At 39.3% G+C, this 15,251-nt stretch overlaps 1 protein-coding gene across 5 annotated transcripts in view; it reads right to left on the bottom strand.

The window, feature by feature from the left end:
- Positions 1-15,251, bottom strand: part of HECTD4 (HECT domain E3 ubiquitin protein ligase 4) — a 69,961-nt gene that overhangs the window by 13,989 nt on the left and 40,721 nt on the right. For all 5 annotated transcript variants that reach the window (XM_032198863.1, XM_032198865.1, XM_032198864.1 and 2 more), the window contains exons 38-61: positions 14,144-14,225; positions 13,297-13,499; positions 12,977-13,112; positions 12,246-12,428; positions 11,840-12,010; positions 11,248-11,417; positions 10,689-10,804; positions 10,010-10,113; positions 9,574-9,735; positions 9,306-9,454; positions 8,955-9,034; positions 8,665-8,828; positions 7,838-8,075; positions 7,410-7,546; positions 7,113-7,239; positions 6,356-6,493; positions 6,102-6,238; positions 5,778-5,938; positions 4,891-5,072; positions 3,262-3,467; positions 2,818-2,948; positions 2,395-2,600; positions 1,994-2,173; positions 411-1,714 (exon numbers count right to left, since the gene is read on the bottom strand). In XM_032198863.1, coding sequence (XP_032054754.1) covers positions 411-1,714; positions 1,994-2,173; positions 2,395-2,600; positions 2,818-2,948; positions 3,262-3,467; positions 4,891-5,072; positions 5,778-5,938; positions 6,102-6,238; positions 6,356-6,493; positions 7,113-7,239; positions 7,410-7,546; positions 7,838-8,075; positions 8,665-8,828; positions 8,955-9,034; positions 9,306-9,454; positions 9,574-9,735; positions 10,010-10,113; positions 10,689-10,804; positions 11,248-11,417; positions 11,840-12,010; positions 12,246-12,428; positions 12,977-13,112; positions 13,297-13,499; positions 14,144-14,225 — 4,867 coding nt within the window. The remainder of the gene's footprint in view (positions 1-410; positions 1,715-1,993; positions 2,174-2,394; positions 2,601-2,817; positions 2,949-3,261; positions 3,468-4,890; positions 5,073-5,777; positions 5,939-6,101; positions 6,239-6,355; positions 6,494-7,112; positions 7,240-7,409; positions 7,547-7,837; positions 8,076-8,664; positions 8,829-8,954; positions 9,035-9,305; positions 9,455-9,573; positions 9,736-10,009; positions 10,114-10,688; positions 10,805-11,247; positions 11,418-11,839; positions 12,011-12,245; positions 12,429-12,976; positions 13,113-13,296; positions 13,500-14,143; positions 14,226-15,251) is intronic.

Genomic DNA, 15,251 nt, shown 5'->3' with positions numbered 1-15,251 from the left:
ATCTCGAAATTTATCTCCAGCAGTGGCCAGTAGCAAATCTTTGAAGGAATCTATATGAAATTTATGTGAATGGTACACAAAAAACAGTGGAGAAGAGAACTGTTACTAAGCCCTCCTGTCCAAGCTGAGAACTCCTAGTCTCCTTAGTCTTGCATGCACACTGACATACCTGTATTCTGCACCTGTGCTGAGCTACATTGCACTAACAGTACCTTTCACTCTCCATTATTCAAGTCATGGCCTCAGTTAAGCAGAAGAATTTTCAAGAAAGGAAACATATAACACACTTTCCTTAAAAGTCAGATCACGGTGTTATACATAAACCAAAATTATTACTACTTTTTGCTAAAGACAAACAAGAAAACCAACCCATGGCCAAAGAAGTACCCCTTGTGATCAAAGGCGATTACCTCCACTACAGCAAAACCTTTGATTGGCCGTGACAGAAGCGGCTGGTTGTCCAGAGATGTGACTGTGTACATTGATCCAACATCAGACACAGATGCTGTTTCCACATTGTCAAGCGGCTCCCCGAGACTGCCAAGGCTGCCAAGGCTCCCGGTACTGCAGTGTGAAAGATCCAAACTCTCCTGGCTGGAAACAACGTGTGGTTCCAGCAGTCCTGGTGGGATGGCCAGCTCCAGTCCTGCTTGAAACTGGTCAACTGAGATGTCGCTAACGGTCCGAGAAATGCCCTGCGAGCTGCAGAGGGAAGCCTGGCTTGTAGATGCTGAAGCACTAACGCTCATAGCAGGCGTGACACTGCTGGAGCTGCTGATATCCAAACTGTCAGCACTGCTGGAGACAGTTGGCTTTTCCAGTTCAGTTCTGCATTCTCCTCCTTCTGCTTTGTCCTTGATTTTTTTGGGGTCCTCTTCCTGCAAAGGGATGTAGATTTCATCCTTGAAGACTCCACCATGCGCGTTGCATGCCTTTCTGATCGCGTTTCTCACAGTACTCTCCTCCAAGTGAGTTGGTATTCCAGAAATGACAAGCAAGCGGCTGTGAGCAGTGGGACCTACTAGTGCTTGACATGCATCTGCCACAGCATCGTTTGTCACACCCAGCCCTTGCGGATCCTTTTTAGTTAGGTGTCTGAGAATTATAAGCAGAGTCAGTGCTCTATGGAACCATAACATATCCTCAGGCTTGCTTCCTCCTATACTGAGGATTGCAGCATCCGTTTCAGCTGCTCTGGATGAAGACCGTTTGCCTGAAGATGATGTCTTTTCCCGCTTCATTTTGACTTTTTTCCTCTTTGACAGCAAGCTTGGACTCTGTGGTGTCTGTCCTGGAGAAGATGATGATGAGGAGGAAGAGTCGCTAAGATTTGGTGCACTTGTTGAAGACATCACATTAGCTGTCACGCTCATATTGATGGGTAAGGTTACTTCTGCTACAGCAAGGCAGACTTCCATCAGAGCATGAAAGTAGGTAGAAAATCTTCCTTGGTCAGCCGCTCCAACGCCAGAACCACCGCATGCATTTCCAGACACCCAATTTTGTGTTTCTTCATCATACAACTTGTGAAGTTCTGACTGCAGGGCCATGAGCATCGCTAGACAGGGATTTAGCTGGAGGGCAATAGAAGACGACAATCCTGCTGGATTTTTTTTCTGCTCCAGATTGTGAATTTTGCGAAGCAACTCGGCCAGGAGATGAAATATCAATTCCTTCACACATGCTGCCATGTCGGTTGTCCAGAGAAAGTTCCCTGTGTGTAGAAGGTAAGGCACTGGAGTCAGCACTGTTTCAGTGGGAGTAGCTTTAATGTTACTGCTACAACTCGCATAATAAGACAAGGTCACCCCAACAGACGTGTCAATAGTAAGAAAACCTGGATGGCTAATTAAAGAAGTACACAGAAACATAAAAATTCAATACAATAGAAGACATCAGAAACACTACTCTCATTTTTCTTTTCTCCCCTAAAGCCTCCAGCTGAATCAGCACATTATTGGTGTTCATTGCTAAGTCAATACTGCATTCTCACCTAAAAATTCCACTACTTGCAAGAGAACCGAAGCAGGAATAGTATCCAGTTCATCTTCTGATTTCCCATCTCCATCTTCCAATTTCCAAGTTAACAGCTGTTCAGTGAATGCCATTGCCAGGGGGAACTCAAGGGGAAGAGAATGCAGGACAAGCACAGCTCCAGGAGGAGGAGATACTCCTAAGCAAAAAGGTCAGTGAAAACACCATGACTACAGACATTGAAAAAGTGAAAGTGATACCATATCTGTTAAGTTTATTTTTTGAAGCTAAATTTATGCTAAATGAGAATCTTCCTTACTAAGTAGTGGCAATATAGGAAGCTCCTACAGAGGCAATGATTATGCTTGCCTCAATTTTAAGAATACAGTTTAAAAGTTTTTAAAATATATTGATTTTTACCTAGTTTGATGTGGACCTTGTCCGTAGGGGTGATCACTGAAGGGTACTGATTAGTTGTTGGGGGAGGTGTTAGGCCTGTGTTGGTTGGAGAAGCATCTCGAGGATAACACACGGCTTCAATTAGGTTTAACTGGCCGTTCCTCTTCACTTTATGCCCAAGCCCATAGACCAGCACTCGAGCCCAAGGAGCTTTATACAGGGAAGAGCTAAGAAAAGACCAAGAACAATGCAGCTGGAACGTAACTAGCTACTAAAAATCCCAACTCAAACAAGATGAAACACTGCAATATTTATCCCACCTTCCAGAAAATGAGTCTCTGAGAAGAGAAAAATCTGCAAAATGAGTACCTATGTACTCAGAGGCTCAGCAGCACGGGCAGCATTACTTTCATCTTGGCCACTCACAGCCCCTCAATTACTTACTCTTTGCGGAATCCAGACTGGCTCTCCTTACAGGACACAATTACAAACGCAGCCCCAGGAAAATTAACATCCATATTGACTTTGGATTCGGAAATTGGGAATTCTTCAGCAGGAAACTGTTCTGGTGCAGTCTGTAAGGTAACAATTCATAATGAAAGCCCCCAAGCAGCAGCAGCAAACCACCCCCCTCTTCTTTTTCAAATAAAATATAGCACCACAAATAATGATGTAGGGTGCAGCCACTTCATTTTAATATGATCCAGTGTATTGCTGCTGCTTGTGTTTTCAGTGTGCCCAACATGGTCAGAATAGCAATATAATCCAGCCAGAGAAACAATTCAGTGTGACAGACAGCATTATGGAAGTTAGAATTACATGTAAATGTTCCTACCAAGGCAGGCCTTGACAACAACACTGCTCACAAAACATTACTAAATATTTTACCTGCAAAAAAGAGCAGATCTGTTTCGTAAGGTCTAACAGGCTCTCCTCTCCTTGATGCAGTGTCCGAGTAATGGCTACAGTAAGCCACTCTCTGATGGCTTGCGAATTGCCCTGGTAGAAGAGGTCCGTGGCAGCACAGTTCTGGGAATGTATGCAGTGTTGCAGAGACTGGGCCAAAAGAATAGAACTTGAACTGATTGTTCCATCTGTAATAACAAGTAGAATATGACAAATTTGGAGATCACCTCAAAATGTTTATGTAGCTTGCAAAACAGACAGTGGAAAGAAGCTTTTAAAGAATATAACAAGCTGCTAACTTTCACTCCTGAGCAAGTTCAAACCTCCTCCTGAAGGTCAGCAGAAGAACAGATCCTTCAAAGACCAAACCTGCTCCCTGATGCCATTGCTTCCAGATGGGATAGCCCTCTAAATGCCAGCTGTATTCTTCACCTGCCTTAAACCAGCCCTTAGGGAGGCCTGTCAGACACACACTGTACGGGTTAACAGCTGACTTATTTTGTCCCATATACAAAAGCAGGCACATTTCCATTAACTGCATAAGTACAGCAAGGACAAATGATCAGAAGTGCTTTCTTCCCCACTCGTTCTAGATGAGGTGAAAGCAGCTTTATCTGTCCTCAGGCTTTCCCTGCATACAGAGAGGACTGCTGTTGGGTGGCCCCAAGCGGGCCTCAAGCCAACATCCCACCATTGTTCTGGAGTTAATGGGAGAAGCTGAAGGAAGTCAAAGCACAAAGGACAGGGCAATTCATGAAAACCCCAGTTTGGAAACTGTATTAGCAAGACGTAGATTAAAACTATTTTTTAAACCACAGGAAAAAAAAAAAAAAAAAGAAAAAAGCTTGAAAAGTTATTCTCCAAGCCATGCAAAGTAATGCTGTCCTCTGCAAGAGGATCTTCTACAATGCAGCATCTGTTAGAAGTAGCCAAGTTTCAAAGACATTGGAGGAGGGAACGGCACTCTTTCAATGGTAATTATTTACTTTCAATTATTAATAGCCTATTATTTAGCAATTCATACTTCCTCCTTATGCCCCAGCCATGTTACACACATCTCTTTGCATGCAGAATAGCTTTGTCACGATAATTGCCTTTATTAACACTCACTTGAATTAGCCCAAGATCCTTTTCCATGATTCAGCACATATATTTTCTAATGAGATCTGTGATTCCAGTAGGAAAAGGACAAACCACTTTGTAAAATGAAGAAGAGTTGAATTTTGAAAACTGTGAGACCCAACTGGCATTTAGTTTCCTTACAGGTATCCCGTATGGGTACTTTCCTCACCCCCACCCCACCCTACTTCCTAAACAGAAGGCCACTGATGACAAAGGGACAGAAGCACACTGAACGGAATCTTATGAGGGTCTCTGAACTTTGAGTATTTATAAATTAGATCACGAGCAAGAATTTCACTTTAATACCGTATCACTATGGTAATTCCATCAGGAGTCCATTGAGACATCTATTCAAATGATATCATTAATAGCTAATTAGTAAGTGCCAAACTTTATTTATTTTTTTTTTGTTTTTTGTTTTTTGTTTTTTTTTTGGCCCCAGAAAACTATCATATCAAAAAACTGCTGTGATAAAAAATCAGTGCTTACCAGGAAGAGGTGGTGCAAGAAGTTGGTTGGATAGCAACTGCAGGTGCTCCAGAGTGATATCACGAATAGCAGGAATATGAAACAGACGAGTAAACATATGTGGAGATTTGGGGGCAAAAATGTTGAGAAGAGCCATGCGGCAGTAGAGCTTGGCCAGCGCAGCTTCACTTCGCAGAAGTTCTCTAGAAAACACAAATATCAAAATATTTGATTGCTTCAACACTCTTAAAATATAAGCTGTATCCAGCAAACTGCCTTTGTATCCAAATATATATACTTAATTTATTCTGCCTTAAATGGTTGAAGTAGACCCAAATCTTTCTTACTTATACAGCCTGTCTAATTATTTTATTCAAATGCCTTAATTGGATACATCAACTCTCCACAACATCAGCAGAGAGTTCTTGAGCCTTCAGATAGCAACTGAATGATGGCACAAGAAGTGTAGGCTTCAGAAAAAATACCTGTTAGACAGGAATACATAAAAACGCTTTCATGTGGTGAAGTATCACTTTGCATTAAACAAAATATGCCATTTTCTATACTATTGCTCTCAGACTCAGTCTTCCTGCAAATTCAAGCCCCAGGAGACTGCTCAGTTTGTGTAAAAACAGCTTCATGTCACTGATGACAAAAATCAAGGTCCTTTACTGTTTCATGTCTTTAAAATCTTTGGGAGAAAAATACTCATAAAACCTATTCTGGGAAGAAAAAAATCCCATCTGTACACAAGTCAGACAACATGCTTTGAGTTTGAAGTATTTTTTCCTATCAAAGATTCAGAAGCTTACTATTGCTCAAAGCAAGGCTGCAGTAGATACTTGTATTATCTGATACAGAATTTCATATAATGCAAATGCCTTCATAATTTATTTTTTCTTTTTTACCTGTGAATTTGGATATTGGTATTATCGAGGGTAACCAATCCATTTGTTGCAGTCCTCCTATAACCAGCAGGTGGCCTTTCTAACATGTCAATAGGATACCAGTATCTAACCAGAACTCCTTCACTTCTGAGGTATGTCTCTACTTGTACCAATTCATTGACCTGGAACACCAAAAATAGCACTGTCAAACACAGCAATGATATTTTGTTCTCCAAAAAGGAGCACCAAATCAGCATTGTAAGCAGTTCAGTATAACTAATCGTATTTGCTCATAGATCTGTGATGCTGATCTTTCAAGTGCCTTCCCAACCTATCTTTACTCACTGAATCAACATCCAGAACAACACCATGAAGACCAAATGTCTTCAGCATCCCACGAATAGCAAACTTGGGTAAAGCTGTTCCGACAGCACTGCTGGTGACATTGTTACTGTCAGGAGAGCGAGTCACTACTGTGAGACCTGGACAGAAAAGAACACAACGAAGACTCAGCACTTGCCTCAGGCAAACAATTTGTACAGCACATCCCTTGTACCAGAGCCCCTTAGCATTTTAAGACACTTTTTTGCTGACCTTACCTTTTCGTACTTTATCAATTGTAAACTTGTTTGCTTCATCTTTGATATCCTCAATGGTAGGAAGGTAGAGGTCTCTTGGGATGCCACCATTTTCCTCATAGAGAAATTCTACAGTTTGTCGTGCTATATCAACCATTCCTGGTAGACAGAAGAAAGTGCTAGTTATTTTCCCCATCCACTTGGGATAAGTGCTCCCGATGGACTAAGAATTCTTGTTGTCATTAACATCATAGGCAGCTGAGGTACTTAATTACTTAAATATTCTTTCAGTCAGGCTGACAGACAGAGAGTGGAGGTTTCCTGATAGAGTCTCATACGCTCCACACCAGTGCTCAGAATTCTCACTTTGCTTTTACTGTGACTTTCCCAAAAATCAGCCATCTTGCCAAAACTGTATTCACTTACAAACCCCTCCTTAAAGTTTCACAAAAGACTGGCATTGATGTAGCCATAAACAGAAAATGCATGTAGATAATCTCTTCCCAAATTATCATTCCAAAGTATTTCTGCGTTCACATACAATTTCACAACAAATTTTTCCACAATTTCTAAAAACATTTTTCCTATTTAAAGGTTAACTCAATTGAAAGGGTTAAGTAAGGAAAAAATCACGATCTCAAAACAAATTCTGAACACTTTTCAAAGACAGTAAGTGAAGACATTTATTTTCCAGCCTCAAATACAGTAAGACGTACAAAACAGATGTTATCTTGCACATCACATGGAACTATGAGCACAGGAAGAAACTTAGCCATACCTAACTGCAAAGCTCCTTTAATCTGATCCAACCCAGACTTCCTCTCAGCTTCATTACGGAATCTTCTTCTAATTGTAGGGAAAACTTTAGTTTCCCAGGCTTTAACCAACAGGGCATAGTGATCCTCCTACAAAGGTGAAAGTTATTTAGTATACTAAAAGGAAAAAAGTTATTAACAACTCTATCTTCCTTAAGGAAGCAGGGTAAACACTTGTGTAGCAAAACTTAAAAATGTGAATTACAAGATCCATATTCAGACTACAAGTTAGAGCAGGCAGGTCTTGCCACATTGCTTACCCTGGGAATATCATCATCGTCATCATCATCGCTTTCATCATCTGCAATAGGAGGGGGATGAGGATCAGGCCCTGATGTGATGAAGTTCTCGTAGCTTAGTTCCATTTTATAGTGGCAAGATGTGTCACTGTCATATTCTGTAAAGTACACATGGAAATCATCAGACTATAGCAAACTAGAAGGCACGTAAAAGTATTCAATGAGATTTTTGAAATATATCGCATCCATATAAAGGAAGGATGCAGTAACTTTTTTTTTTTTTTAAATTGCTGTCTTAAATTAAATAAGCATGTATTTTCCAATATTTATTGTGCTGCTTTACCTAAATAGGCAGTACCTAAGAAATGCAGTCAGGATGTGCTTAAATCCTATTTAATCAATTGTAATTTTTTCTCTAACATTTAAAAAAAAATTAATCATCACTTTACGTTGTTGAGCTGTTGCAACAGCAGCAATTCTACAGGGAGGTCCATGGGTCCCAGGATCAGAAGCTATACTGGTGCCAGCATCATTATCGCTATCAGAAGCCATGGCAAAAGGCAATGCTTCAAAGTTGGCGCTTATTTCTTCAGCTAGGTCAATACACAGATCAGCAGCATTCCTGTGAGCTTGTCCTTCAGCATAGGCAAATTGGCGAGATCCAAAGTTAGCACGGACTTTCGTGTTCTGGAACAAGATGCAGGTAAAGAATTAAAATTATCTGTGGGTTGTTTTGGTCCTTCTCTTTGCTCTTTAAGAACTCAGCCAAAAGGATAAGCTGATCACTCCTCCATAACACATTTTTCCCAGCATTGCTAGCTATAAACTGGATGCAGCAGGGAGGGCATTAAGCTGCCAACTTTGAACCTTCTCTTTTATCTAGCTTCCTGATACAGCATATTTCATGGCAAGGTCACTGCTGGGAAGGAATAATAATAGGAAGGCTACTAGCACAAAATAGTGCAGTCTCATCAAGCCAGCTGCATGGTTAGTGTCTTCAAGGGCAAAAAGTTCCAAAACAAATACTGGGAAGGGAATGAGAACTCAGCCTAACTCAGGAAAGGTAAAAACTATCACTACTATTTTATAGATGGAAATACTACAGAGGAAGTATTGAGCCTGCTTTACCTAATGCTTGTGGAAGGGTTATTATATATTCAGCACTATGTATTGGGCTAGTTTTATCTCAGCCTCTTTAGCGAGGATGTATCTAATGCATCAAAATTGATATATAAATATCTCAATATCTATCAATATATTTATGTTCAAAGCTTACCTTTTTCTGAATGTGGACAACCGGCCACATTCCACCTGAGACATCTTCTAGGTATGGCCCAAGTCGCTGCCCACAATACGTAAAATAAACTCTGCCTTTAGCTGGCTGTCCTGGAGGAGGTGGAGTTCCTTCTGTTCTTTCCCACCCAATTCCAGCCACATCACCTATCAAAATATATAATCACCAAAAGAACAGCATGGATTTATTTGTTTTCTCATCCAGTTTCTCTTTCATTTAGGAGATTTTTTTTTGATATACCAGTTAAGTAAATTAGCTGTACTCTTACATACCAGGAGAAAGAGTCACATCCAATCTAACACTCTTCCACTGTAGCAAGCTGGACCCATTGTAATGCACTGCTCGCCCATTGCTAAAAATTAATACAAAAAGATTATTATTAGAAAGAGCACTGAAACAAATACGGATTACAACTTGATACCAGTTGAAGTATACAAGCCTACAATACTGACAAGAGGCAATTCAACATTTGTTATTTTGATAAAGAAATATTCTAGTTAATCACTTTAGTATTTCATTTAAATTGTACATGTTGCTTACCACAATGTGCTTACAGTATTCTCTCTAAGGAGCATATGAATTTACTGAGCAAAACTGATTTTTGATGTACATCTCTAACATACTTGTGAAAAAGACAGGTGCCCACTGGATTTGTCCAAGCTCCGTCCCGTTTCTCTGCTTCTGTAGCAAATCCAAATGAAACTATTGGACCAGTGTCATCATCTGTATCTCCATAGGAAACTATTTCAATTTCCCAGTAGAATGATGGTGCCTAGAAATAATAGAAAAACGTTAATTACAAGATACAGGTAAAATAGAAAAATTTCTGTCTGTCTTATGCTCAAATGAATATTAAGTAAACCAAGCTGTTGTATGGTTGTGAATTCTTACCTGCACTGGAACTGGCGAAGTGGCATAAATAAATGTGCCCCGAGGAAGTCCCCCACCAGCACTAGGATCAGCCAAAAATGTCACAGCTGTGAGATGTGACGAAAACATGCATGCTCGTACAGGGGGAAACACTCTTGATGGGCTCCAAGTGATTTCTTTGGGCTGTAAACGAGAACAGAACATTTGACTTAATTACACTTGAAGTCATCTTGCAAAATCCGATGATACACTATTTTATGAAATTCACATTTAAGACAGCACATGCGACTACCAAAACTTCAACCACAAGAAATCACATCCCATTACACAAATTCATATTAAAATATTCAAATAAAATCCAACGGCTTTGACTCCAACACCACAAGCAGACCCTCTGCACTCAGTGGCTGACTTCATTTGCAAGGGGCAGAATACTCATCACTGCTTCTGTGCTCACCTGTCTTCTGTCTGCTTGGAGTGGAGGAGGTGGAGGTCGAGCACAGTCACGATACAACATTCTTAACCGTTCACACTGCATTTCTACAACAACGAGCCTCTCCCCTGTAAACAACAAACCAAATCAAGTCATGAGGTTCCAAGCAAAACTAGTAACTTCAAGTCCAACAATTCCATATTTATACTGTAAATAAAACATGTTAAGATATGTAATTAAAAAGTCTCTCTCACCTAATTAACAAAATTAATGACAAAATCCAATTTTATACAATGGTTTTCCTCTTGCTTAATTTCTATTTGGTAAGTAAATACATGGTTATGTGAGATCGTATAGAAATTACTGATTTTATCAAAGAATAAAGAGTAGCTTAAAATAGCGACAAAAGCAGTAAAGAGACTTCAGCATAGTACTCAAGAGCTAGTCCCAAGACTCGCATCTCCTGTGACAACAGCATAATCATATTCTGGCCTGAATTTTATGCCGAATGTTGAAATGATTTAGCCTGATTATTAGCTACCCTTGTATTACTATTACAACAGACCTACCACTGACAAGACAGCTGTCCTGTACTAGCTATTATAAATTAAGTAGCTGGAGGACAAAACATGAAGTGATTTTAAGAACAGTTACATCTCTGAACTGAACAGGACAAAGCTGCAAGAATGTGCTGAATACCTACCAGGGCTGCATTCCTGTGCTACTAAATTAAGAACTTCTACAGCAGCTGGACACTGTTGAATGAATTCTTCACAGAACGAGCTGTCTTCTAACAGCTGAGCCATCACCAGGCATGCTCTTAATGGAAAAATAGTATGTTTAAAGTATTACAAAAGAGTACAATACATGTAAAGACAACTTTGAATTCAGTAAACTCAGGACTGTTTTTAAAAGAAGACGGAATGTTTACTGATCTTTTTTTTTTTTTTTTTTTTAATCTGGATGCTTAGCTACCCATTGGAACTTCCAGTGACAGCTTTTGTCTGCTTCCTAGCATTTACTTGCATAAAGCATTTGCTCAGTACATTGCCAGTGTTACAGAGGACACTTCATTTTTGTTGCTCTTTTTGAGAACATCCAGGCACTAAATGTACTTAAGGAAGCAAACAAATTTTCATTGTCCCCTGATGTCATATGTCAGTACCAACAAAGGAAGAAAACAAGAACCCGTGCAATTTACTTGAACATTTTTTGTACGTCAACAAAACAGACTGGAGTGCTTCAGAAAAACAACAACTCACCTGGTTCTTATTTCAGCAAGAAGCCGGACCACTGCCATTACTGGAGTTGAGCCATCTCCTGTTGCAGGAAGTGAGGTGTGAATAGATAGACTTCCCTCCTGAGGAAGCAACATGGACTGGACTGCCTGTACTACCTTCTCAGTAATGGACAGTTTATGAAGAGGCAATGCCTGATGGTGGGGGGGCACGGTAAAAAGTTAAATTCAAGTAGTTAGTTTCTAAGAAATGAGGGCGTTTTATTACCTGGAGTTAATTCTCATTTTGTACTATCACAAAAACAGCACCAAACCACCAACCAAAGCAAGCAAAAAAAAACAACCACACAACAAACAACACACACACAAAAATCCCACCACAGTATGCAACGGAACATCTTTAAGCACCAAAAGGTGAATATTTATGTTACTTGCATGAAAACTTAAATATAGATATTAAGAGATGGTTAAAATGAGGCAAACTTCACAAGCCATCTTTAATCAAAGATGAAAGACATTTTACATGCTGCAGATTAATTGCCAGTATGCTGTGACAAAACAAAAACCAAAATACAACTGATATTATACTTTATATCAGATTCTTAAGGCTACCGTACCTCAGATCTTGGAACACAGAGCCTAGACAATGGAATAGTTAATGTGTCTGATGCTTGTGAGGTCTTTCTACTGTCTATACTGGTAGGTGGAAATTTGACCGTTGCTATACCTTCTTGTTCATTAATAGATGCCACAACTCCAATGCTTCCTGCTATTCCTTTACCTAAAACCTACAACCAAAGAAGGTTTACATAAGATTTATGGTTTCACAAACAAGAAACACGGAGTGCTTAACACCACGCAGAAACTCAACACACAACTGCAGTCACCACGTAAGTGTTACTGAAACTGCTTCACAATTGCAGGCAATCTGCACACTGCTTCAGTTATACCAGTGCAGGCAAAACATGGTCAAAAGCATAAGTTGTCATTTAAAGGTACAAAATGTGAAAGGCAGCAGATTACCTGAACTTCAGAACCTATTTTAATTGTCTCCTTAAAGCCACCCAGAGCACAAAGGGCAGCTACTGCCTGTCGAGCAATTCTTTGAAGTTTAGCAAGTTTCCTTCCACTGCTACTCCCATTCTCTAAAATACTCTCTGCATATTTCCCAAGTTGTGGAATGTACATCAGAGCCCGAGACAGAACCTGAAGACAGAAGCAGAAATACCAGATAATGACTTCAAAGCACAATTCAGACAAAACCCAACACCCCAAGCCTCCAGCCCACACAGTCTCAGAAGAATTATTTTTGTTCTCAAAGAGAATTATATAACTCAGAATATTCTAAGTCCTCTGAAGTGCGAATACCATCAAAGCTAGCTCTGTTCCCTAATAACTTTTAGGATCACAGAGATATACACACAATATTAGCAGAAGTCTTCACTCAGGGAGTTAGCCTAAGCAACGGATTATGTGTTAAAGCTTTTAGAGGAACATAAAAGCAATACACCATATATTTTCTGGCCAATGCTGTAGACCTTCAGAGGCCATGCCAGAGAGGACTCCACAGCAAAGGCAGAGTAGCTACCTAGCAAAGGCAAGATAACTACATATATGCAAATGACACATCCTGGTTCAATATGTTACAAAATGGCAGTTTCCTGAACTATTCCAGGTTGCTGATAATTAAGTTCCCTTCATTACTGAATGTATTCTTGGTGCACAGTTTGGTATCTGATCTTCTGCTTGCTTACTTTTTCAGCAGTTGTTGTCCATATCTGAGCTGCATTTGATTCTGGTGCCATCAACAAGCTATGCAGCAAAGCAATCACCTCTGCTGCCATGCTGTTTGCAACGTGACCACTGATGAATGGTCTTACAGGGTCCGTCCTATACACAAAGAAAAGAAAAATTTGCAAAACAATAGAAGGAAAGAACATTCAGCTACCAGCAACAATATACTGCACAAAAAAGGGAAATTTATGAACCTCCAAACTATTTTTGAGAGTGCTACAAATACCAGAATATATAAAAAAGTAGAATGTGTTCTAAGTATAGAATCAAAGTGACCTACCTGGCAAGCTCAGAATTTCTCTCTCTGCAAATAGATGTCTGTGCAGTCTTCTTTTTGTCTCCAGTGGACATCCCACTAGTTGTTTCCGGATTGACAGCTTCTATGGGTGGCCCAACACTAACTATCAGACCAGACTGTGCCCACTTAGTTGCCTTGCGAAGAGCTGCAGCAGCTTCTTCTGTAATAACTTCACAGCAGCCACTCTGAAAATAGTTGTCATAAGAGAAATAATGTTAGTTCTATTTAGTTACAGTGTATTGGCATTTAACTCTACTCCTTCTGAATACATAAAAGCACTGGGAACACATCAAAACATCCTCCTCTGTATGCATTACCAGTCATGAGACAAACTCTTTTTTTCTCTCCCATATACAAAGATCAGGTATTAGTGTGGAGTCAGTGTGTTTAGATGTTCTATTCTTAGCATAATAGCTTCTCTTCTCTGACCAGAAAACAATACACAAAAAAAAAACAGCAAATAAGAACTCATGAATATTTCTGTAAAAATTCTCTTGAGTATATCTGAAAATATACATAAAAACTGAGTTTAAATAGGTAGCTTAAAGTTCACACCAAGAACAGGCATTAAACACTTATGGAAAGTGAATATTAAGGGAGCTTAAACATGACCTACAATAGTTAGAGAAAGTATTATTTTTCAGCATTTGTTACCATTTACGTCAATAACTCTCTAAAGCTAACATTATATAGAGTTTTCCTTCTAAACTGTTTTGTAAGCTAAAAAAAAGAAACAACATGTAACAGGGGATTTAACATCATTGAAAACAGAGCTCTGGCTGGCCACCAGTTTTTAAGACTTTGAGTATTTCTCTATTTCTTTCCTTACTTTAGTCATGTCACGATCCATTTTCACCACTTTCTCCATATTGGCTCCAGTTCCAAGTCTAAATGGACGACCTTCTGAGCTACTATTAGAGTGAAAATTAAAACACATTAGTTTTACTTATGTTGGTGGAAAAAAATCTCAATTATACAGCCCAATTTAATGTATTATGCTTATTTTTAAATGATTTCAAAGCAACCCTTGCAACTACACTGCTCAACAGCAACAGAAACACTTGATATATCAATTAGAACATACACAATTATACTGTAATTTACAACAGGAATTAACTGCTATTGAATGCAGTTATTTGCTAGCAATTTAACCCTTCTCTCCTCAAAAAGAAGCCTCATGAAATTGATTTTTACTGAACACAAATGCCTAAGGGTGCTGAGTTAAAGTTTCATCTAAGAGTATCCAACAACTGCATCTTCTAGTGTTGTTTTAAAGCATGGGTACAAAACTGACAGAGTGGGAGGAGATGAGACAAACAGTGCAAAATGCAGAAGGTAATAATGTTGGTTATTTGACAAATCTAGGCAGATATGACTGCATACTAAGAATACTGAAGAAGCTATTGAAGAATATTGAAGAAGCTAGCAAGTTATTATCCAGTCTATGCCTTATTAAAAGCAAAACTTTTAAAGACATTTTTTTCCCATAGTTCTGTGAGTCCTACATAGTCTAATATTTGTAACAAGATATTCCATCAGAAAAACTGAACTTATCATTTAAATAGCTAACTTTTCATGTGATCTTTTACAGATAGAGCAAAATGTTCTTTTGCTAGTGTTTTACATAGCTTGTAAGCAAGCCAAAAAGAAAACAAGTCATGCTCCATCACAGCCTCCTCTTTCTTTTACATATCTGTATACACTGGTCTGTTTTAGCTTTGCTGCTCTAACCAGTAGTCTTCTACAAGAGAAAACTTCAAGAAACATTTAGATCCTCTCTGATGCTGCCCTTCCAGAAATTCAGTATAGTGATGTGCATATTAATCCAGGTAAGAGTATACTCTGCATAAGCCCTGTAGATAATTCTTGCATTGTGTTATTCTTTGCCAGGAAATACGATACATTTGGAAGACATTTTGTTTGCTTTCCCATTTACT

Source organism: Aythya fuligula, chromosome 17 (genome assembly GCF_009819795.1).
Source record: "Aythya fuligula isolate bAytFul2 chromosome 17, bAytFul2.pri, whole genome shotgun sequence".
Classification (NCBI taxonomy): Eukaryota; Metazoa; Chordata; class Aves; order Anseriformes; family Anatidae; genus Aythya; species Aythya fuligula.
Note: the sequence above shows the minus strand (reverse complement) of the source record. Positions and strands in the feature narration are given on the sequence as shown.